This window comes from Lynx canadensis, chromosome A3 (genome assembly GCF_007474595.2).
Source record: "Lynx canadensis isolate LIC74 chromosome A3, mLynCan4.pri.v2, whole genome shotgun sequence".
Lineage (NCBI taxonomy): Eukaryota > Metazoa > Chordata > Mammalia > Carnivora > Felidae > Lynx > Lynx canadensis.
The window spans coordinates 90,345,571-90,369,157 of record NC_044305.1 but is presented as its reverse complement, the minus strand read 5'-3'; the positions used below and the strand labels follow the sequence as shown (position 1 = coordinate 90,369,157).

Below are 23,587 nucleotides of genomic sequence, written 5' to 3'. Positions count from 1 at the left end.
ACCCTTTAACCTAGCAAGTCTGCTTTAGGAACTTATCCTACAGATATATTTTCATATGTGAAAAAATGATTTAAGTATTATCATTTCAGCACTGTTTGCAGTAGCAAAAGATTGAAAGTGATCTAATGTCAATAGGGAATTGGTTAAATAAAATTACGTTCCATTAATGGAACACTCTGTAGCTATAAAAATTAAGACACTTTTTATCTATTGAATGAAATGATGGACTGCCCAAGTATACTATGTAACAAAATCAAGATACAAAAGACTATCATAGTTTCTTTTATTTTGTTAAGAAGAAAATTATCTTTTATATTTTCTTTCATGTAAAGAAAAAAATCTCTGGGAAGATACCCAACAAGGTAGCAATGTTGATTACCTCCAGGAAACCACTGGTTAGCTGAAGGGTAAGAGTGGAAAGGTAATTTTTTTTCCACATATCATTTTATAACCCTTAAATTTTGAACCAGGTGCATGTATTATATATACAAAATTTTAAAGTAAGATATTAAAAATATCTTTGTGCTGATAAAATGCAATGTATGCATAGAGAGTCTATGTAAATTTTTAATAAAAAGTTGTACTTGATAAAAAGATTTTTGAAAATCACTGACTTAAAGTATATTCTAATTTTTTCATCTGAATTCCAATGAGACATCAATCTGAGTTATCCTAAACTGCCTAGGGCAAGGAGAACACACTGGTACTAGATCTAGGAAAAGAACATCCTCTAGGCACATTTGTACCACTAGTCTACACAAAGCTGAAAGAAATGCAGTGAGGATCCATCAGTCCTTACCCATTTATCCCAGCGTCCACCTCTCTGTGCAAAGCCCATCTAACTGAATCAGGGTCTCCACTCTGCACCTTGAAACCACCCAGACATCTAAGACAGAGAACTTGAGTTTGTGATGTAATAGATAATAACTCCAAACAATGTTGTAGGCAACTTCAGTACCTGATTCTCTGGACCACATTTCAACTCAGCAACTTCCTAAAGCACATTTAAATCTTCCACAATGGTAATCCCAAAGTTTCCATCCAAGGAAGGGGGAGGAGGAGGTGTGACATTTGACTGCTCAGATTACAGACTGCAGGTAATTTGCTCAGAGGCACCAGGCCTCATCTTCCTACCACCTATTTTCTCCCTCTTTATCTAACAGCTCCCTATAGGTCCCTGACCTAATCTTTTGGATTTGGAACTCAAGTCAAAACAATTTACACTGTTGCTGTATGGAATGTTGCCTAGGCAATTCATGAGGAAAAAGAGCTAAGAATAGGAGACTTTCTGTAGAATTCATCAGTCTATCATCAACATTTGATGTACAGAAATTGTTTCTCAGCCAAGCTATATGAGCTCTTCACATTCTAGACAATTAATGTTTCTGCAAAGCCTGCATTTTAAAATCACTTCCAGGGGGCGCCTGGGTGGCTCAGTCGGTTAAGCGGCCGACTTCGGCTCAGGTCATGATCTCGTGGTCTGTGAGTTCGAGCCCCGCGTCGGGCTCTGTGCTGACAGCTCAGAGCCTGGAGCTTGTTTCAGATTCTGTGTCTCCCTCTCTCTGACCCTCCCCCATTCATGCTCTGTCTCTCTCTGTCTCAAAAATAAATAAACGTTAAAAAAAATTTTTTTTAAATCACTTCCAGAATCAAAGTGAGTTCCTGAGAGATCAGATTCCATTTTCAAGGGATATAGATATAATGCATAGTTACGTTTTAGCCTACTTTCTGTTTAGCTTGTTTCTAAATGATGTTATCTTTTAGATGAATTGGGTGCATGGCCTCCTGCTACAGCAAGTTATCAACCAGGAGAGTTCTCAAGCAGTAAGTGGCCCTATTATTTGGTTAATGTAAGAAAGAACGGCTTAATTTCCAATATTTCCAAAACCATTGCATTTGGCAGAATTTTCCAATACAAAATAGGCAATATTTTCAAACCTTTTTGGAAGATCATTTCCCTTCCCTAAAGATTATTGTATCCCCCTTGCAGAACTATCAGGAGGTCATCCTATTAAAAAATTTTTTTTAATTACAGGAAACAAGCTTTTTGTTTCAGTTTTCAAAATAAAAATGCAGGAGTGCCTGGATGACTCAGTCCGTTAAGCACCTGACTCTTGGTTTCGGTTTAGGTCATAATCTCATGGTTTGTGGATTTGAGCACTGCCTCCGGCTCTGTGCTCATGGCCACAGAGGCTGCTTGGGATTCTTTCTCTCCCTCTCTCTCTCTGCCCCTCCCCTGCTCACTCGCTCTCTCTCTCTCTCTCTTTCTCTCTCTCAAAGATAAATAAATATACTTTAAAAAAATTGGGGGTACCTGGGTGGCTCAGTCAGTTAAGCATCTGAGTCTTGATTTTGGCTCAGGTCATGATCTCATGGTTCCTGAGTTTGAGCCCCACACTGGGCTCAATGCTGACAGCAAGGAGTCTGCTTAGGGGTTATCTCTCTCCCTCTCTCTGTCCCTCGCCTGTTGCATGTGTGTGTGCTCTCTCGCTCTCTGTCTCAAAAATAAACACTTAAAAAAAAATTTTTTTTTAAGTGTTTATTTATTTTCGAGAGACAGAGCACAAACAGAGGAGAGGTAGAGAGAGAGGGAGATATAGAATCTGAAGCAGGTTCCAGGCTCCAAGCTGTCAGCACAGAGCCCGACACGGGCTTGGACTTAGGGACCACGAGATCATGACCTGAGCCAAAGTCAGATGCTTAACTGACTGAGCCACCCAGGTGCCCCCAAAAAACAAAATTTTTTAAAGAGAACTACAGGCCAGTATCCCTCATGAACATGGATGCAAAAATTCTCAATAAAAAACTAGCAAATTGAATCCAGCAGTACATTAAAGAATCATTCACCATGACCAAGTGGGATTTATTCTTGGGCTACAAGGGTGGTTCAGTATTTGTAAATCAATCAACATGATGCACCATATTAATAAAAGAAAGGATAAAAATCATATGATCCTTTCAGTTGATTCAGAAAAAGCATTTGACAAAGCACAACATCCATCCATGATGAAAACCCTCAACAAAGTAAGATTAGAGGGAACAAATCTCAACATAATAAAGGCCATACATGAAAAGCCCACAACTAGTAATCTCAATGGGGAAAAACATCTTTTCATTTACGGTCAGGAGCAACACAGGGATGTCCACTCTCACCACTGTTATTTAACATAGTTCTGAAAGTCCTAGCTTCAGCATTTAGACAACAAAAAGAAATAAAAGGTATACAAATTGGCAAGGAGTAAATCAAACTTTCACTATTTGCAGATGACATGATACTTTATATAGAAAACCCAAAATACTCACCAAAAAACTGCTAGAACTGATACACAAATTTAGTAAAGTTGCAGGACACAACATACCAAAATCAAACATATCAATTTCAACATACCAAAATCTATTGCATTTCAATACAAATAATGAAGCAACAGAAGGAGAAATCAAGGAATCAATCCCATTTGATTGAAACCAAGTGCACTCAATCCCAATTACACCAAAAACCATAAGATACCTAGGAATAAATCTAACCAAAGAGATAAATAGACCTGTACTCTGAAAACTATAAAACATGGTTGAAAAAAATTGAAGATGACACAAAACAATGGAAAGACATTCCATGCTCATGGATTGGAAAAACAAATTTTAAAATGCCTATATTACCCAAAGCAATCTACATATTTAATGCAATCCCTATCAAAATACCACCAGTATTTTTCATGGAGCTAGAACAAACAGTCTTAAAATGTGTATGGAACCACAAAAGATCCCAAATAGCCAAAGTAATCTTTAAAAAGAGAAAAAAACTAGAGGCATTACAAGTCCAGACTTCAAGTTATATTATAAACTTGTAGTGATCAAGACAGTGTATGGTACTGGCACAAAAACAAACACATGGATCAATGAAACAATAGAAAACTCAGAAATGAACCCACAACTATGTGGACAATTAATCTTTGACAAAGTTGGAAAGAATATCCAATGGAAAAAAGTCTCTTCAACAAATGGTGTTGGGAAAACTGGCCAGCAACATGCAAAAGAATGAAACTGGACCACTCTCTTATACCATACACAAAAATAAATTCAAATGGATGAAAGACCTAAATGTGAGACAGGAAACCATCAAAATCCTGGAGGAGAACACAGGCAGTAACCTCTTTGACATTGGCTGTAACAATTTCTTACTGGATGTGTCTCCTGAAACAACGGAAACAAAAGGAAAACTAAACTACTGGGATGTCATCAAAATAAAAAGCTTCTGCACAGTGAAGGAAACAATCAACAAAACTAAAACATAGCCTTTGGAGTGGGAGAAGATATTTGCAAATTGCATATCTGATAAAGGGTTAGTATCCAAAATATATGATGAACTTATTAACAAATTCAACACCCAAAAAACAGTGGGCAGAAAATTAAGCAATGGGCAGAAGACATGAATAAACATTTTTCCAAAGAAGACATACAGGTGGCTTACAGAACATGAAAAAATGCTCAACATCACTCATCATCATGGAAATACAAATCAAAACTACAATGATATATCACCTCACACCAATGAGAATAGCTAAAATGAATGACACAGGAAACAACAAGTGTTGGTGAGGATGCAGAGAAAGGGAAACCCTCTTACACTGTTGGTAGTAATGCAAACTGGTGCATCCATTCTGGAAAACACTATGGAGCTTCCTCGAAAAGTTAAAAATAGAACTACAATCCAGCAATTGCACTGCTAGGTATTTACCCAAGGATACAAAAATGCAGATTCAAAGGGGAGCATGCACCCTGACGTTTATAGCAGCATTATCAATAATAGCCAAACTACAGAAAGAGCCCAAATGTCCATCAACTGATGAATGGAGAGAGAATATGTGGTGTGTGTGTATATATATATTTATATAATATAATATAATATAATATAATATAATATAATATAATATAATTAATATAATTAATATAATTAATATAATTAATATAATATAATATAATATAATATAATATAATATAATATATAATGGAATATTACTCAGCCATCAAAAAGGATGAGATCTTGCCACTTTCAACAGTGTGGATGGAGCTAGAGACTATTATGCTAAGTGAAATTAAGTCAGTCAGAGAAAGACAAATACCATGATTTTACCTATATGTGGAAAATAAGAAACGAAACAGATGAACATAGTGGGGAAAAAGAGAGAGAGGCAAACCATAAAACAGAGTTTTAACCATAGAGAACAAACTGAGGCTTGCTGGAGGGGAGGTGGGCAGGGGTTGGGGGAGTTAAACAGGTGAAGGGGATTAAGGAGGGTATTTGTGATGAGTATGGGTGTTATATGTAAGTTATGAATCATTAAGTTCTACTCCTGAAACTAATATTACACTATATGTTAACTAACTGGAATTTAAGTAAAAACTTGGAATGAATGAATGAATGAACGAATCATTCATCAGATTCTTTTAGGGGGTACGTGAAAAGAAATTCTTGAAGGCCTCTGGTCTATACCTATGGTCTCATTTGTTCTCATTGCTTTCTTGACTAGGTTTCTTATCTTCCCATCTAAATTGCAAGCTCTTTTTGTGTAACCATTTCATCCTGTTTCTTGTGTTTTTCCCAGAAACTCAGGGAGAGGAGCATATTCACAAAGTAAGCAGCTGTGGAAGTGAGTGAGGGAGGGGTTGACTTAAGCAGTCTTTGTACCCTGACAGTACTGCAGCTCATGCTTATAAATTGTATGTGCATTTTGCAAATATTGCTCAGTTCCGCTCTTTGTCAGGAAGGTTTCCTTATCCCAAGTAATCATTTTTCTGCACCCAACCCCCACCTGCTATGATGCTTGGAATCAAATAATGTTACAAATTTCATTCCACATTATTCAAAATGTATATACATCCTTAGGAAAAGGAACAGATAGAGAGGATTAGATAGATAATAGAGATAGAGAAGAGAGAAGATAGAGGAAGAGGAGAGAAAGAGAGAAGAGAGAGGGGAGAAAGAGAAGAGAGATAAGGAGCGAGAATATAGATAAAGATGAGAGATAAATATATATATTAGATGTTAAGAGATAATATATATTATATTAATTATATGTTATAATATATAATTATATTCTATATAATATATAATTATATTAGTATTGTATATTATATATTATATTACATATTATATATATATATTATATATATAAAAAGTTGATAGCAACTTTTTATAAAGGGGGGTGAGGAGAACCAAGAGGTTTACCTGTTGGCTCCTTGAGCTGACTGCAGACTGAGCCAAGCACCTCTTCTTTACTGAAGTGATCCTGAGGAGCAGACTGGGTAGGACCTTATCAGTTCTAAAATGATTAACCACATCAGAATCCTCATTTCTGGGAAGTAGAGAAGCTCCCAGTGCCTAGAAATGAAGATAATGTTTGAGAGTGACCCTGCTAGGCCTCCAGTTTGCAGACCACCCCAAAGTTAAACTCAGCAGTCACAACTAAACTTTCCTTTGGGTGAGTGAATGAGTTCCAACACTTCCTTTCCTGTTTCTGGTAACTCCATATAATCAAAGCCCTTTGGCTATAAATTTTCTTTTCTCTGGTGTATGGAAGATTTTAGTGCAGTGCCTAGAACATAGTAGGCACTGAGTAGATATTGGTCAAATAAGCAGGTTTCAGGAACGGAAGAGACCCCTGAGGAGTAATTAGTAATTAAGTTAGACTGCCAATTAATCTGGAACCTGGGCCACTAAAGATGTGCATCTTTCATTCATTTTTCTCTGCAGCAAGTGAAAGGGAACTTTGCTAGGCTGCAGGCCTGCATCTCAGAACTCCGCACGTTGCAGAAAGAAGGCTGTTTCAGACCACACAGCACTTCTCTGCAGCTGGCAGTAGAGGATGGGCTCCAGCAGTTCAAACAGTACACCAGACACGTGGCCACAGGTGCAGCTCTGAGCTACACTTCCCTGGAGGTAAGAGATCCTGGCCTTAGGACTCTAAGCCCATTTCAGTCCCTCTAGATGCTTCATTATTTGTCATCCTTATATTTTTCTCTGTTTCATACACTTTGAAGGTAATTTTCAAGGCTAGATTTTCATCTCCCTGCAGACAGAGATATGTTCCATTTTTCCTCTAGCCCGTGCAATTCTTAATACAGAGCTAGGCATAGAGAGGGACGCTAAAAATATGGGCTCACATGAATTATAATGAAAACTGAAATCAAAATAAAATCTGAATATGCCGTCTGCCTCTGGATTTTTGGAACTTACGAAGCAATTGCTAAACTGGCTAGATCAGTGTCTATATTTATATTTACTGGGCATCCTTAAGAATTTACAATTGATGGGATGCTTGGGTGGCTCAGTGGGTTAAGTGTCCATCTCTTCTTCTCAGCTCAGGTCTTGATCCCAGGGTCATGAGTTCAAGCTCTGCATTGGGCTCTGTGCTAGGTGTGAAGCCTACTTAAAAAAAAAAAAAAAAGAATTTACAGTTGTTGTTAGTCAAATCTTGGCATCTAATTGAATAAATTTTCTTAGACTTAGCAAATGTGCAAATTTAAAGACTGCTAAAATTATAGTGCAGACTAAGAAAATCTTAAAAATATATAAGTAAGTCATGCCTCAATACTCCACTGGGTGGGTGAGTGCTGTTAGTTAAAAACACATTCAGTCTCCAAAAACGGCAAGCATCAAACAGATGAGTTTAAAAAATAGCTGCTTTTATCTGCATTCTTCTTCTTTAATTAAAAATGTCTAAGCACCAAAAAAAAAAGTCCAAGTACAAAAGAGAATTGTATATATTTAATATTTGCCTTCCAGATTTTTAAATTCAAGACAAAACTGCTAATGAAAACATATGGTATATTCATTCAGGTGGAATAAAATATTCAGATTATACACAAACACCTCAATATTCCTTCAGGTTAGCTATACTGATCTAGAGTAAGTACATTTTAGAGTTGAGAGCAAAAGAAACAGTTTACCTATATCCAGGTTGAACAAGGAGAGAAGTCTGTGTGGAAGCACCACCATGAGAAAGAAGCATTGAGACTCTCTGATATTTAATACACACTTAGTGATTGGAATTTAAGGATTTTCTTTCCTTTGTTACCTTATAACATTAAAGCATTTTTAAGATGAGAGACGCTGCCAGTGCTTCAAGCAATTTTAAAAAACTAAAACAGGGATGACTTCTCACTGGTCACTTTCTGGGGTAGGTCCCACCTGTTTGGAAGGGTCCTGTGAGGATTTGTCCCACCAGATCTCTCCCACCACAATCTGGTGAATGAAATTTGATTCTTAAGTTGCCATGAAACCCTCTTCTTTGTCTTAAAGACAATAGCCACTGCCAAAGTTTTCTGCTGTGTTTATCCTTCATATGTGATCTATTATATCCTTCCGTCTGTACATCAGGGAAAGTAGATACATTGATTCTTGAATTTATTTCCAGATTACTGTTCTGACTTCTCAGCCTGGAAAAGAGGTGGTCAAACAATTGGAGGAAGGATTGAAAGATACAGACCTAGTAAGGGTCAGGAGACTTCAGGTGGTTGAGATCACAGAGGGAGTCCTAGAGTGTATGGACTCAGTATCCCCTGTTGAAGAGCCTAGCAGCGATGGTAAGAATGAAAGGAAAAGGTAAAAAGAATTTTAATAAGTAGTCAGGAAGATTATTTTCCATGGTCTTTTTGTTCTTCAATGAAAAGAAACCAACAGACTTCACTACAGTTCAGACAGGTGTTTCCAGGTGTATATATAGACCTATACATATTAAATATATATTAAGTATGTATTTACTATTCTAGTGGGATCACATTATACGTAATATTCTATAGCCTTCTTTGTGTGGTGGACAGCTATCTGTGTTAGTATCTATAGATCTGTCTTATTTTTTACTGGCTGCATGATTTTTTTTGTGTGGTTGGACCATAGTTTGTTTGTTTAATCACTTATTAATAAACAATTTGGTTTGTTACACTTTGCTATTATAACCAATGCTGAATGAACAGATTTATACACAGGGCTGGCTTCATAGGTTTATGAGCACACAGTCACACAGGGCCGTGCATTCAGAAAGACCCTATGCTTAGGATTTAATGCTCTTTGGTTGCTGTCTTGAATTTCTTCATAATTTTATCTTTGGATTTATATTTTATAAGTTAAGTTTGATAGAACAATGGAGGATGTGCCAGGGGATTAGAGTCTCAGCTCACACACACCCTGCCTCCTGCATCCTTCCCACCTCCCCATGATAGGGTTCTTAGTTGCCAGCTTCCCAATCCTGGTGTCCCCAGCCTGCCTACCCTGACCCAGCAACCTCTGGTGCCCAGGCCCCTGCCAATAAATCCTACATAAATCACTAATAATTCTAAACTTCCCAGAACAGAAAATATTCAAACTGAGTGTTAAAGGACATGTAGGAATTAGTCATGCAGAGGAAGAAGGAAAAGGGCACTCAAAAAGGAGACCTGGGGGCATGAGAAAGCAAGGTAAATCAATTTTCAGGGAAGTGCCCATGGTTCCCTATGACTAGAGCCTGTCAGGCAGAGGCAAGAGTGAGTCTGTAAAGGTAGGCAAGGATTAGATCAAGAAAAGCCATATATGCCATTTGAAGACATTTAGATTTCATTCTAAGACAACAGAAATTTATGAAAAGATTTTAGTCAGAAAGTCAAGTAGAGATTCCCAAATTATGGAGTTTAAGAGGTTCTTAACCAGTTTTAATTTAACCAATACACAAGTTATTGTTCACCCGTCAGTGGCCCTTTCTGGCCCTTGGCCTTCTCCAAGGTTGTGCACATGGGAGGAGCCCACTGTTTTGACACCATTGATCTCTTCCTGGTCACACTTGGATAACCTGCTAATTAGGTCAAAGAGTTAGTAACTAAGGGTGTGTTTCCCCTCAAATCCTGACACATGTGGATCCTTCCAGCATCATGAGGCCATTGACATTGTTCTGGTCCAGGAGGGAGGGTACCAGCCTTAGCTGTGTGGTTTACGAACTCTCGCCTACTTGGCACGCTCTGCTTTTCTCAAGCCAGTCTCCTCACTGAATGTGTTTCCCTCTCCATCTCTCCATTTACAGTAGTCTTTTCCTCTGAATTCCCTCTTCTCTCCTGAGTTCCCTCCCTTAATCTCTTCCAGCCAAATCCTCCCCCTCCCTTAAGTCCTACTTCATGCTACTGATTACTATATGGATTTTTCTCTCCTTGGAACAGTGACATCATTTGTGATCTGTACCAAATGATTTAGCTCTTAATTATATGCCATGGAGAATTGTTCACCATTGTTTTACTGTGTGATAATTGTGTTTTCTCATCTAATCTGTAAACTACCTCATATCTTTTCTTTTTGCATTAAACTATAATTGCCCTGGGATTAGGAATTGGTCTTACTCATTTCTATGTCCCGGTGTGTAGCATATCCTAGATTATAGGAGGTATTTGTTGAATGAATTGATGACAGTGATACCTGTGGAGATGGTTCTTGGTCTGCCTAGCATCCGCTGAATCCCCATTCTCTAGTAACACCTCTACCTTCCTGGTCTCAGAGAGGACCATGACCCAAGTCAGGCCATCATAGTTCCTTAGGCCACCAGAGTCCTCCCTAGTAGGTTTTCAAGCTGAATCTGAGAGAGAAGCTCTTTTTCTTTGTCTTTGGCCATGGATATCAGGCATGGACTATGTCCTCTTCTCTCTTCAGTGACTGTATCCAGAAAGAATTTACTGTATCTCTAGTGGCACAGAGCTCAGAGTACTCTCCACATGGTGCCTTTATTTAGAATAGTTAGGGAGCAGAGCTGTATAGAAGAGCTTTTACATTTAGGAAAGACGCTTTCTGCTTTGTGTCACTGCTGATGATTCTTCCAGTAACTTCCTATTTGCTTATAAATAATACATCATTCCATAAATTATTTGTAATTCCTCTTCATGGGTTAAGTGTATGTACGGTTCATAGTTTGAAATCTTCCCAGTGTGCCTCTACTTTCCTCATAATTAATTCTTTTTATTCCATTGATGTTTATCTCATATTGGTGTCCTTATGGAGGAATTAGCAAAAGCAACTTCTCTTATTCTCAAAAGGATGAATGCTCTGGAATAAGGTTGCCTGAGTCTTAATTACAGTTCTGTCACTCACTAGCTATGCAACTTTGGGCAAGGTACTTAATGTCTAAGACTTAGTTATTAATTCCTGCCCTATGCAGTAGTTCTGGGGATTAAATGACATCATGTGTGTTAATTACTTAATGTATAATAAATGTTCAGTAAAAGTTAGCTAGTCTTGTTAATATTTTTGAAAATTTTTGCACATGGGTGGTTTAATATTTCTGAGATTTGTTTTTAATGGCCAGGTCCCAAGTGGACTGTAAGGTACCTGAGGATAAGACTGTGTCTAATGCATCTTTATATCACCATGTATCATTCTGCCTGGCACATAGAAGATCCTCAATAAATGTTTCTTGAAAAAATAAGTGAATGATTGGGGGAAAAATGATTTGGGACAGGTGATAGTCACCCTCTCTGACATCAACTCAAATAGTTAGGTTCATATCTTAAACACTCATAGCTTCCCTTTGTAGCCCATGAATATCATGAATTAATTAAAATACTTCTTAAGTCTGTTTATATATTTTTTTAACTCTGGTAATGATGACCATCAATTAAATAAAAAGTGTCTATACTCCACTTTTGGAGAAGGAGACAGGTTACAGAGAAATGTTGATATTGCAGATTTGTTTAAAAAGTAACTATGAGAATATATCCTTCAATTGGTCTAAATTCTGCCTCCTTTAATGCAGTCCTGCACAGTGAAAACTAATTGTAAAGATGACTCAGAGACTGCAAGGTCCAGAATCATCAAAATAACAATGAATTTAGAGATTAAGAAAGTAGGGGTGTCTGGGTGGCTCAGTTGGTCTAGTGTCCGACTTCGGTTCAGGTCATGGTCTCATGATCCATGAGTTCGAGCCCCACATTGGGCTCTGCTATCAGCGTGGAACTTGCTTCAGATCCTCTGTTCCCCTCTCTCTCTGCCCCTCCCCAGCTCGTGCTCACTTGCGCTCTCTCTCTCGCTCTCTCTCTCAAAACTGAATAAACGTTAAAAAAAAGAAATGAAGAAAGTAGACTCACATTTTAAAACTTTATTAAAAAATTTTTTTAATGTTTATTCAGTTTTGAGAGAGAGACAGCACAGGAATGGGGGAGGGGCAGAGAGAAGGAGACACAGAATCCAAAGCAGGCTCCAGGCTCTGAGCTGTCAGCACAGCGAGATCATGACTTGGGCCAAAGTCGGATACTTAACCGACTGAGCCACCTAGGCGCCCCTAGACTCACATTTGAGAATGTTTTTTAATAAAATCTAAAAGGAAAAGATTAAATCACATTTGTATCAGTTAAGGTGTTCTTTTAACGTTCAGACTATAGAGCCTATTATATATTTTCTTGCAGCCACATAAGTGGTAATTCCTTTCAGCTGTTCTTGCTTGGTCTAACTTGTTCATTTTTTCTTTGTTTTAAAATGTAGCTGAAGATCCAGCCCAGCTCTCTTTGTGGTAGCTTTTATCTGGTCATTTTAACATTTTTTTTATTACAAGTTGTACAAATTTAAACATTGCAGGAGTATAATATAGATGGTTCAGAATGACCCAAAATTCTGCTCTCTCCAGAGATAACCACCATCAGCTATGTAGGGCACATTCTGCTGAATCATTCTCCTTACACATATGGACATGGACCTAAATGTAACATTATTATTTTTATTAATACTTTCCTAAAAATGTACCTATATTCTGTCTGCATTTTTATTTTTTCATTTCTCTAATTATCCAGTAATTTTCTCCATATTGGCACATAGAGATCTAACACATTTCTTTTTAATAGCTGTGAGGCATTTTACTATATAAATTCATCACTATTTATTTAACTATCCAATTGGATTTTTACATTTTACTGAAGAACTGTGTGACTTCAACAAGTTATTTAAACTTTTTATTCCAGAATTTTTTCATTTACAAAATAGGGCTAATAAGAATAACTGCCTCATAGGGTTTATATGAGGATTAAATACACCTTGTATATAAAGCACATAGAACAGTGCCTGGCACATGTGAACAGTAAATAAATGTTATCTGTTGATATTAATAGTAGTAATAGAACCTTTTTGTATATGCCTTTTTACTGAGAATATTTCAAGCTCTAAAATTTTTTTTATTGAAAAAGAAGATATGATCATAAATAATTTTTAAATTTAAAACCATTCATAATCCCACTACCTCATTACACTGATTTTATTTTTGCACATTGTTTCTCAGTAATTGGTATTTTTGTGTTTGTTTGTTTTTTTTAAGTAGGTTCCAGGGCCCAGCCCAGTGTGGGGCTTAAACTCAGGGCCCTGAGGTAAAGAGTCACATGCTTTGCTGACTAAGCCAGCCAGGTGCCCCTAGGTTACATTGTTACAATTCATGTATGTGGTGTTTTGTTTGTATGTAACAAAATGTCATAAAACACTTCCAACAGTTTTTGTTGCCTTTCTTTTCTGTTTATCCATTTTGTTCCTCTTTTGCTCTCAAAAGAGGACTAAGAAGTGTTGACTTATGAAATAGAGATATGAGGAGGTATACCTCTCACAGGGGAAGCTAGCAGACTTTTTTTTATCTTTACATGCCCTCTTTGCATATAAGCCAACCCTGCCCATTAGAGCAGATCCCTCATACTGAATCTTGATCATAAATTTAGGGTCTAAGAAAGCCTACCAATTCCAACAGCCAAAGATAATCCCATAAAACAGCCGTCAATGGAGGAAATAATGCTACTAGCTTGTCTCATTTTTAAGTAAGTTCTGAGCCTCAAGGAAAAGATACATGAACTAAAAGCCACATTCTCTTAACCTAACTCTGTTTATGGAAATCTAACTTCTGCTTTTTGACCATAATAATAGCAACATTTTATTAAGCACTTACTGTCCAAATACTTTCTGTTCTAAATAGTTTCCACATATTATCTTATTAATCCTCATGGATATAAATGAAGAAACTAAGACAGTTTCTTGTACAGATTAACTTTCCCTAGGTTTCTTAGTTAAGAGATAGAGCAGGGATTCAAGTCTAAGCAGTTCGACTCCAAATCTCACATACTTAAACCATTCTCTTTACTGCCTTAGTTGGAAAGAGCAATGGAAATAATCAACAATTCAAAAGTTGGCTCTTTGAAAAAACTGATAAACAGAGAATCCTCTGGTGAAACTAATAAAGGAAAGAGAGAAAGAAGGAAAGAGGCACAAGAAACTATGTTAGGATTCAGAAAAGGGAACATAACTGGAGATAGAACTATGAATTCAAACATTTACACAAAAATGGACACATTCCTAAAAAGGTAACAAATTTGACTCACAAATAAAAAATCGGAATGGTTTCCATAATGTACCAATTTAGATAGCTTTACAGTTAAGTTATATCAAGCTTTCAAGGAACAGATCAGTCAAATCTTACACAAACTCTTCAAGAAGTGAAAGAAGGAAGGAAAAAAAGGAGGAAGGAGGAGCAGAGTGAGGGAGGGAGAGAGGGGAAAAGAAACAAGAAAACACCCCCCAGTCTCAAAAGACACCATGTATTAAGTGATAAGATAAATTATATTTCTAACTCATATGACAAAGAGTTGGGATACAGAACAAAGAACTTCTTAAACTATTTTTTTAATGTTTATTTATTTTTGAGAGAGAGAGAAAGAATGCTAGCAGGGGAGGGGCAGAGAGAGACAGAGACACTGAATCAGAAGCAGGTTCCAGGCTCTGAGCTGTTACCACAGAGTATGGTGCAGATCTCAAACCCACAAAGCTGTGAGATCATGACCTGAGCTGAAGTCGGAGCTTAAGTGACTGAGCTACCCAGATGCCACAAAATAAAGAACTTTAAAAAAAAAATCCGTATTTGAAATGAGCAAAAGATCTGAACAGGCATTTTACAGAGAAGAAAAAGTTGGTGGCAAATTAACATAAAAAAATTTCTTACCCTCATTAGTAAGCAGCAAAATACAAATTGAAATGATATACCATTTTATGCTCACTAGTTTGCAAAAAATTAAGAAGTCTCACTATAGTGTTGACAATAGCAGAGCAGTAGAAACTCTCATACACTGATAGAGTGTAAATTGGTACACAGCTTGTCATTCTGTTGTAAAGTAACATTCACAATATCCTATAATCCAGCAATTCTGTTCCTAGAAGAATATCTCCAAAAATTTCTACAAATGTGTACCATTTGTACACATACAGGAATGTGAATATTGACATTATTCAAAAAGCCCCCAAATTAGAAGCCACTCAAATGTCCGTTGAATGAGGAATGAATAAATATTACAAGGTATATTCACAAAATGGAATATCATACAGTTATGAAAATGAATGAACCACAGCTACATACAATGTGGATGAATCTTCTCAATATTGAGAAAACAGATAACAAAGATATATGATACCTCTTTATAAAGCTCGGTCAAAATTAAGTAATAAAGGGGGCGCCTGGGTGGCGCAGTCGGTTAAGCGTCCGACTTCAGCCAGGTCACGATCTCGCGGTCCGTGAGTTCGAGCCCCGCGTCAGGCTTTGGGCTGATGGCTCGGAGCCTGGAGCCTGTTTCCGATTCTGTGTCTCCCTCTCTCTCTGCCCCTCCCCCGTTCATGCTCTGTCTCTCTCTGTCCCAAAAATAAAATTAAAAAAAGTTGAAAAAAAAATTTAAAAAAAATTAAGTAATAAAGTATTTGTTTAAAACAGTAAAAGTACTTTTAAAAGGAAAGGAATGATAAACAAAATTCAGTGTGGCAAGGTGTCCCTTGGAGGAGATCAGAAAAAAGCATGCAGATATCTTGGTAGTAGTGTTGATGTTCTACATCTTAAGTAGAACAAGGATTCATGAGTATTCCTTGTGCCGTTACGCTTGTAGCTTAAATATGTGTTGCATATGTTCATTTGCATATAGTAAAAATCTTATAATAGCTTTCTAAAGAATGGCTAAGTAATAAATATGCCAAAATTTAAATGACTGGTATGATCAATGCACTTTGGCATCAAGAAGGCGTCTGTCCAGATTGACAGCAGTAAACTCGCTTGGGTATGTTAGTCTTTCAGTCAGTTACAAATCAACCTAATGATGCTGTCAGCCAGCCTGTATTTCTCAGCCTTGTACACGAGGATATCAGGTTCCCTTTCTAAATGCTCACAAACCATCTGGTTAATATTTCCTCTAGACTTTGCTAGGGATCAATGTCAGCTCTTTTGGAAAGGTATTTTATCCATATGTGTTCTCAGGAAACACCAAATGTTAACAACCCAAACAGAAGATAAAGATTCATTGCTACCTAAAGGATTCCAGAAAAAAAGTAAAAACAAAAAAAGCCTATCTTATGCTTCATGCTTCAGTGCAGTTGTCAAACTCCACATATGGATTGTTTTCCCCTTTCAGCATCTTGGAAAATGGACCAGAAAATGCAGCTCTTCATCGAGTCTGTCTTTGATAACCACATTAAAGTCATTTCCCTGTGTGTTAAGACTAAATTAGAACCATTATTGTATTTATTACCTAAAGATTTTTAACACAGAGAGACATCTGCTTATTTCATTAATGGGAGCCATGGTCTCAGAAAATGTCAGTTCTTCCCTTTTTTTAAATTGAATTAAAGAATTTTTTTTAGAGTTCAGAAAATCTAAAGTTATTTGAAAATAAAGATTTAAAAAAAATTTCCTCACCGAGTTTATAAAGGAATAATTTACACATTGTACATTGCATCCATTCAAAGTGTACAGTTCAGTGAGTTTTGACAGTTGTATATGCCCACAAATCATCACCCCAATTGAAATACAGAACATATCTATCATGCCTAAAAGATTCCTTATGCCCCTTTACACTCCTTTCCTCCCTCACTTCCGTAGAATATACCACTGATGTGCTTTTTGTCTATAGATTAGTTTGCATTCTATACAAATAGAATCATACAGTACATACTTTTATGTCTGACTTCTTTCTTTCAGATTTTGAGACTAATCCATGTTGTTGTTTATACCAGTAGTTTCTTTTTATTGCTGACTAGTAGTATATTGTACGAATATGCCGCATTTTGTTTAACCATTCACCTGGTAATGGGCATTTTTGCTGTTTCAGTTTTTGACTGTTGGGACTAAAGCTGTTGCAAATATCCATAAACAAATCTTTGTATGGATATGTTTTTATTTTTCTTAGGTCTTACTGTGTTTATGGTTCATCTTTTTTCATCCATTTGTTTCAACCCATTTGTGTCTCTATACTTAAAGTTTATCTCTTATAGACAGTATGTAATTGGGTTTTGCTTTTTATCCATTCTGCTAATCTCGGCCTTTTATTTGGACTATATACTCCATTAACATTTACCCTAAGTATTGACATGGTTGCATTTAGGTATACTGTTTTATTTTTTGTTTGTCTTCTCGGGGTTTTCTTCACCTTTCCCCTGCTTTCCCGCTTTTTTTAGATTATTACTTTTAGATTGCTTCTCAGCCTTTTAGCTAAGATCAAGTGTAGATTATTACTTTTAGAATTCTATTTTATCTGTTGTCATTTAACTATCCTTCCGTGCATTACTTTTTAGTGGCTGCTCTAGGGATTATGTTATATATCCTTAACTTGTCACAGTCTACTCACAGTCCATTTCACATAAAACATAGAAGCCTCAAGATTACAATACTTTAGGGGTCCCTGACTGACTCAGGCAGTGGAGCATGTGACTCTTGATCTCAGGGTTGTGAGTTTGAGCCCCATATTGGTTGTAGAGGTTACTTAAAAAAATAATAAAATAGGGGCACCTGGGTGGCTCAATTGGTTAAGTGTCTGACTTCAGCTCAGGTCATGATCTCATGGTTTGTGAGTTCAAGCCCCACATTGGGCTCTATGCTGACAGCTAGCTCAGAGCCTGAAGCCTGTCTTCAGATTCTGTGTCTCCCTCTCTCTCTGTCCCTCCCCTGTTCACGCTCTCTCTCCCCCTCAAAAATAAATAAAACGTTAAAAAAATTTAATAATAAAATAAAATAATTGTGATGCTTTACATAAAATGTAGAAATATTACAGGGATTAAAGGATATTTTTAAACTTTTCTGCAGCCTGCTTAGAATTAATACAGTACCATTTCATGTAAAATACAGAAACCTTGCAACTATATAGACACACAGACACTGTCTTTTATGTTGTAGTTGTCATGTGTATTACGTATACATTATAAATTACACAAGACAGTATCATAAATTTTGCTTTAAACAATCATGTGTATTCTAAAGAAACTAAGAGAAAAAAGTCTTTTATGTTACCTTTTCCAGTGTTCTTCATTCATTCCTGAAGATCCAAGTTTCCTTTGGATATCATGTCCTAAAGGTCAAAGAATTTTAATATTTCTTGTAGCTAGTTCTGATGGTGACACATTCTCTTAGTTTGTTATTTATCTGAAAGTGCATATTTCACCTTTATTCTTTAAGAGTATTTTCTTGTATATAGAATTATGGGTTGACAGGTTATTTTTTCTTTCAGCACGTTAAAAATGTCGTTCCACTGTCTTTTGGCCTTCCCTGGTTTCTGATTAAAAGTCTCAGTCATTAAATCACCTTCCTCTGTATATAAAGGATCATTTATCTGGCAGCTTTCAAGAATTTTCTCTTTATGTTTGTTTTACAATGATGTGACCAGGCACAGATTTCTTATTTAGGGTTCACTGAGCTGCTTGAATCTATAGTCATTCTGTGCCCAATTCCAATGTGTGGGGGCAATTTCCCACAAAAGCAGTTCTCCTACACCAGCTGGGTGTCCTACAGCTTAACTCAACTCTAGCACTATCCCGAGATAGCATCAGATCCACAAATTAAGGGCTCTGTCCCACAATAATTTCGCACCTGCACACATGTGCACACATGCACATGCACATACCAGATACCGCTTACAAGTCCAGGTTGTCACCTATGCTTCTGACTGATCAGCTATAAATCAGAGGTTCCAATGACCACCTCCTTGGATTTGATTAATTTGCTAGAGTGGCTCATAGAACTCAGAGAAACATTTTACTTACTAGATTACCATTTTATTATAAAAGGGTAGAACTCAGGAACAGCCCAATAAAAGAAATGCATAGAACAAAGTGTGTGAAAAGAGAATCAGAGCTTCCATGCCCTCTCCCAGTACCCCACTCTCCCCAAATCTCCTCGTGTTCATTAACCCAGAAGCTCTCTGAACCATGTCCTTTTAGGGGGTTTTATGGGGAATTCACTGTATAGGCACAAGTGATTAAATCGTTGGTCGTTGGTAATTGATTCAACTTCCAGGTCCCTTTCCCCTCCCCAGAGGCCACTATGTGGAACTGAAAGTTCCAACCGCTTAATCACATGATTGACTCCTCTGGCAACTGGACCCCATCCTTAGGTGCTTTCCAAAAGTTGCCTCATTAATACAACAAAAGATACCTTTATTGCTGTCATCACTTAGGAAATTCCAAAGAGTTTAGGAGCTCTGTGCCAGAAACAGGACAAAGACCAAATATATCTTTCTTATTATAAGTTACAGTATCACAACCTATATATAAATTTATATCCTTGACTCAATGTGGGAAATTTTCTGCCATCATCTCTTCAGGTATATTTACCATCTCATTCCCCTTTGTCTGTTTTTCTGGGACTCCAATTACCCACGTGTTAAACATTTTAAAATTGCTTTACAGTTTTCCAAGCCTCTGTGGTTGGTTTTGTTTTGTTCAAACTTTTTTCTTTCTCTTTTTCAGATTATCTCCATTGACCTATCTTTAAGTTCACGGCCTCTCATCTCTCATCTCCACTCTGCTCTTAAGCCCATGCAGTGAATTTTTTTATTCAATATTGTATTTTTCAGTTCTAAAATTTTTATATTATTCTTTTTTATATTTTCTATTTCCCTGTTGATATTTCCTATCTTTGCATTTATTATGAACATATTTTCCACTCCTCATTTAACATAATTATAATTTATGTATATAATTATATAATTATGCTGCTTTAAAGTCTTTGATAAATCTGATAGCTTTCTCATCTCAGTGTTTGCTTCTGTTGATTGTATTTTCCTTTGAAACTGGGTCACATTTTCTGACTCTTCGTATGCCAAAAACATTTGGGTTGTATTTTGTGAATGTTGTTATAGGGACTCTGGATTCTACTATATAACTCTGAAAAGTAATTGTTTTGGTAGATAATTAACTTTGTTAGATTCAAACTGTAATCTGTCATGGCTTGCAGTAGTCAGGGACTCAGATATCATTTGCATTAACACTAAACTATGAGCTGCTTTCAGTTTGCCCCATACATGTGTAGTGCAAGGGTCAGCAAGATGCCTGGACTGAGTTTTAAACACACAATTTTGGGTTCTCTGGCTCCCTCCTTTCTTGGATTTTTCCTCACTTTCTGGAATCTCTGTTTGCCCCAGGCTCCTTCCCCTGGTAAGGCCAGTGAAAGACAGAGGCCTTTCTATTAAGGTTTTAGCTACTATGCTAAGGTAACACTGAGGTCACCCTCAGGGGAACCCATTCTTTGCTGGTCACTTACTCCCAAGTTTCAATTCCTCTCTGAAATACGCTTTTGTTCAATCTCCACAGCCCTCAGCTGTTAGTTTTTTACTACACACACACACACACACACACACACACGTGTGCATGTGTGTGAATGTATATATATGTGTATATAAAAATGTGTGTGTATATAATCTATATCTAGAGTTTATAGCTGTTATTTAGAAGAAAATCAGTTTGTAAGGTATTAGAACCCAACCAGTCGGGAAGTCACTATTCACTGTTGATCAGTTTGGTTCTTTCTTTTTACCTCCTCTTCTATCTTCCATTCACTTCAGTAAGCTCAAGTGCTCCATCATTTCTCTCTGTCTTTATGAGACTATAACTTAAAAGAAGGTCATCTGATTAAATCCCAACTCATCTCCCCACCTCCTTTCTCCTTCTCATCCTTTAGCACCTACAGATGCACATACTACCCCAGCTTTACTTGGCAAATGACCTTTCTTATTTCCACCCAGCCTTGGACAATCTGGCCACTTTCCCACCTGAAATTGGCCCCATCATATACCTAGCACTGGAGCATTAGTTAGCATAATACAAGGATTGATTGGGGACAGAAATAGACCCAAGTACAGATGTAAATATAGTATAAGATAAAGGTAGCCTCTCAAACTACAAGAGCAAAAATGGACTTGTTCCAGAAGTGGTGCTGGGGCAACTGGCTAACCATCTAGAAAGTATTCCAAGTGGACCAGGGACCTAAATGTAAAGAATGATATTTAAAGAGTAGTAAAAGGAAACACTGATATATTCCTTTATAATCTTAGAATAGGGAAAGTTTCTCTACCTATGACTCAAAATCCAGGTATAGTATTTTTTTAACTACATAAAAATTAACTGTATAAAAACAAAGATATAGCAAAATAAAAATATGGCATGGCAAAAGCCATCAGAAGCAAAGTCAAAAGACAACTTAAAAACTAGGTCAAAGTATTTGCAATTTGAATCGGGGGGGAGGGGCAGGGTGTAGAGAGGAAGAACTAATATCTCTAGTATAAAAAGAACACTTAAAAACTTGGAGGAAAAAAAGACAAAAACCCTACAGAAAAAATGGACAAAAGACATGAGCAGATAATTCAAAAGATATTTCAAAATGGCCCTTAAACATATGAAAATATTTTCAACATCACTCATAGTTAGAAAAATGAAAATTAAGATCACACTGACATACTACTTCCCACCTGTTTAAAAAAAGTATGAGAACACATTCTGTTGGTGAGGCTACCCATCCATACATTGCTGGTAGAATGCACAGTGGCACAACCCTTTTGGAGAGGTATTTGGCAATATCTAACAAAATGATATGTGCATTTACCTTTTGTTTGTTTGCATTTTTTTGTTGCTGTGGATTCATTTATTGAAATTTTTAAAATTTTAGTCTCTTTTTAAGTTTTTATTTAAATTCCAGTTAGTTAACACACAGTGTAATATTAGTTTCAGGTGTACAATTTAATGACTCAACACTTCATACATCATCCGCTGCTCATCACAAGTGCACTCCTTAAACCTCATCACCTGTTTAACCCATCCCCCCACCCATCTCCTCTCCAGTAACCATCAGTTTGTTCTCTATAGTTTAGAGTCTGTTTCTTGGTTTGCCTCTCTCTTTTTTTACCCTATGCTTGTTTGTTTTGTTTCTTAAATTACACATATGAGTGAAATCATATGGTATTTGTCTTTCTCTGACTGATTTATTTCACTTAGCATAATACTGTCTAGCTCCATCCACATCATTGCAGATGGCAAGATTTCATTCTTTTTGATGTCTGAGTAATATTCCATTTTATATATATAGCCCATCTTCTTTATCTATTCATCAGTTGATGGACATTTGGACTGTATCCGTAACTTGGCTATTGTAGATAATGATGCTATAAACATCAGGGTGAACATATCCCTTTGAATTAGTATTTTGTATTCTTTGGATAAGTACCTAGTAATACAATTGCTGGATCATAAGGTTTAGTTCTATTTTTAACTTTTTGAGAAACCTCCATTCTGCTTTCCAGAGTGGCTGCACCAGTTTGTATTTCTACCAATGGTGCATGAAGATTCCTCTTTCCCTACATCCTCAACAACACCTATTGTTTCCTGTGTTGTTGATTTTAGCCATTCTGACAGGTATGAGATGATATCTTATTGTACGTTTGATTTGCATGTCCCTGATGATAAGTGATGTCGAGCATCTTTTCATGCGTCTGTTGGCCATGTGTATGTCTTCTTTGGAAAAATGTCTATTCATGTCTTCTGCCCACTGTATAATTGGATTATTCAGTTTTGGGGCATGTGCATTTACTCACCACTCCCATTTCTAGAAATACAATACCCTGAAGATGTACACTTCCAATAGCACAAAAATCCATACATATATACAGGATCGCAAAGCTGTCACACAGTCTGTCTAGATATGTTTTATGATTTTTTGGGTCTCTGTGTCTTTTTTTGCATATAAATTTTTTTAATATTTATTTTTTTTTTTTTTTTTGAGAGAGAGACTGAGACAGAGCACAAGTTGGGGAGGGGCAGAGAGAGAGGGAGACACAGAATCTGAAACAGGCTCCAGGCTCTGACACGGGGCTCGAACTTGTGAGCAGCAAAATCATGACCTAGGCCAAAATCAGACACTTAACCAACTGAGCCACCCAGGCACCCAGATGGATCTCTGTGTCTTTTTAAAACTGTTTCTTCTTCTACCAAGCTCTCCATTAAGTTTTATATTCTTTCTTGGTTCCTCTTACTTTTGTTTTCATCTCAGAGTAAATCCTTACTTTGGCTCCATTGGGCATTACAGAGACAAAGCTCTTTGGGCTAGTTCTTGGGGCCATGCTAATATATTTAGTGCCTTCCCAGCCCCACATCCTCTTCATTCAAACCTCTTTTTTTAACTATTCTATTTTTTTTTCAATTTGAGAGAGAGAGAGAGTGTGTGAGCAGAGGAGAGGGACTGAGGGAGAAAGAGAGAGAGGTCATGTGGGATCATGACCTGAGCCGATATCAAGAGTCAGATGCTCAACCCACTGAGCCACCCAG

At 37.0% G+C, this 23,587-nt stretch overlaps 1 protein-coding gene across 1 annotated transcript in view; it reads left to right on the top strand.

Moving 5' to 3' along the window:
* LOC115510751 (meiosis 1 associated protein) overlaps positions 1-23,587 on the top strand; it is a 65,487-nt gene that overhangs the window by 9,851 nt on the left and 32,049 nt on the right. The window contains 2 exon segments of the mRNA XM_030310950.1: positions 6,752-6,937; positions 8,415-8,583. Coding sequence (XP_030166810.1) covers positions 6,752-6,937; positions 8,415-8,583 — 355 coding nt within the window.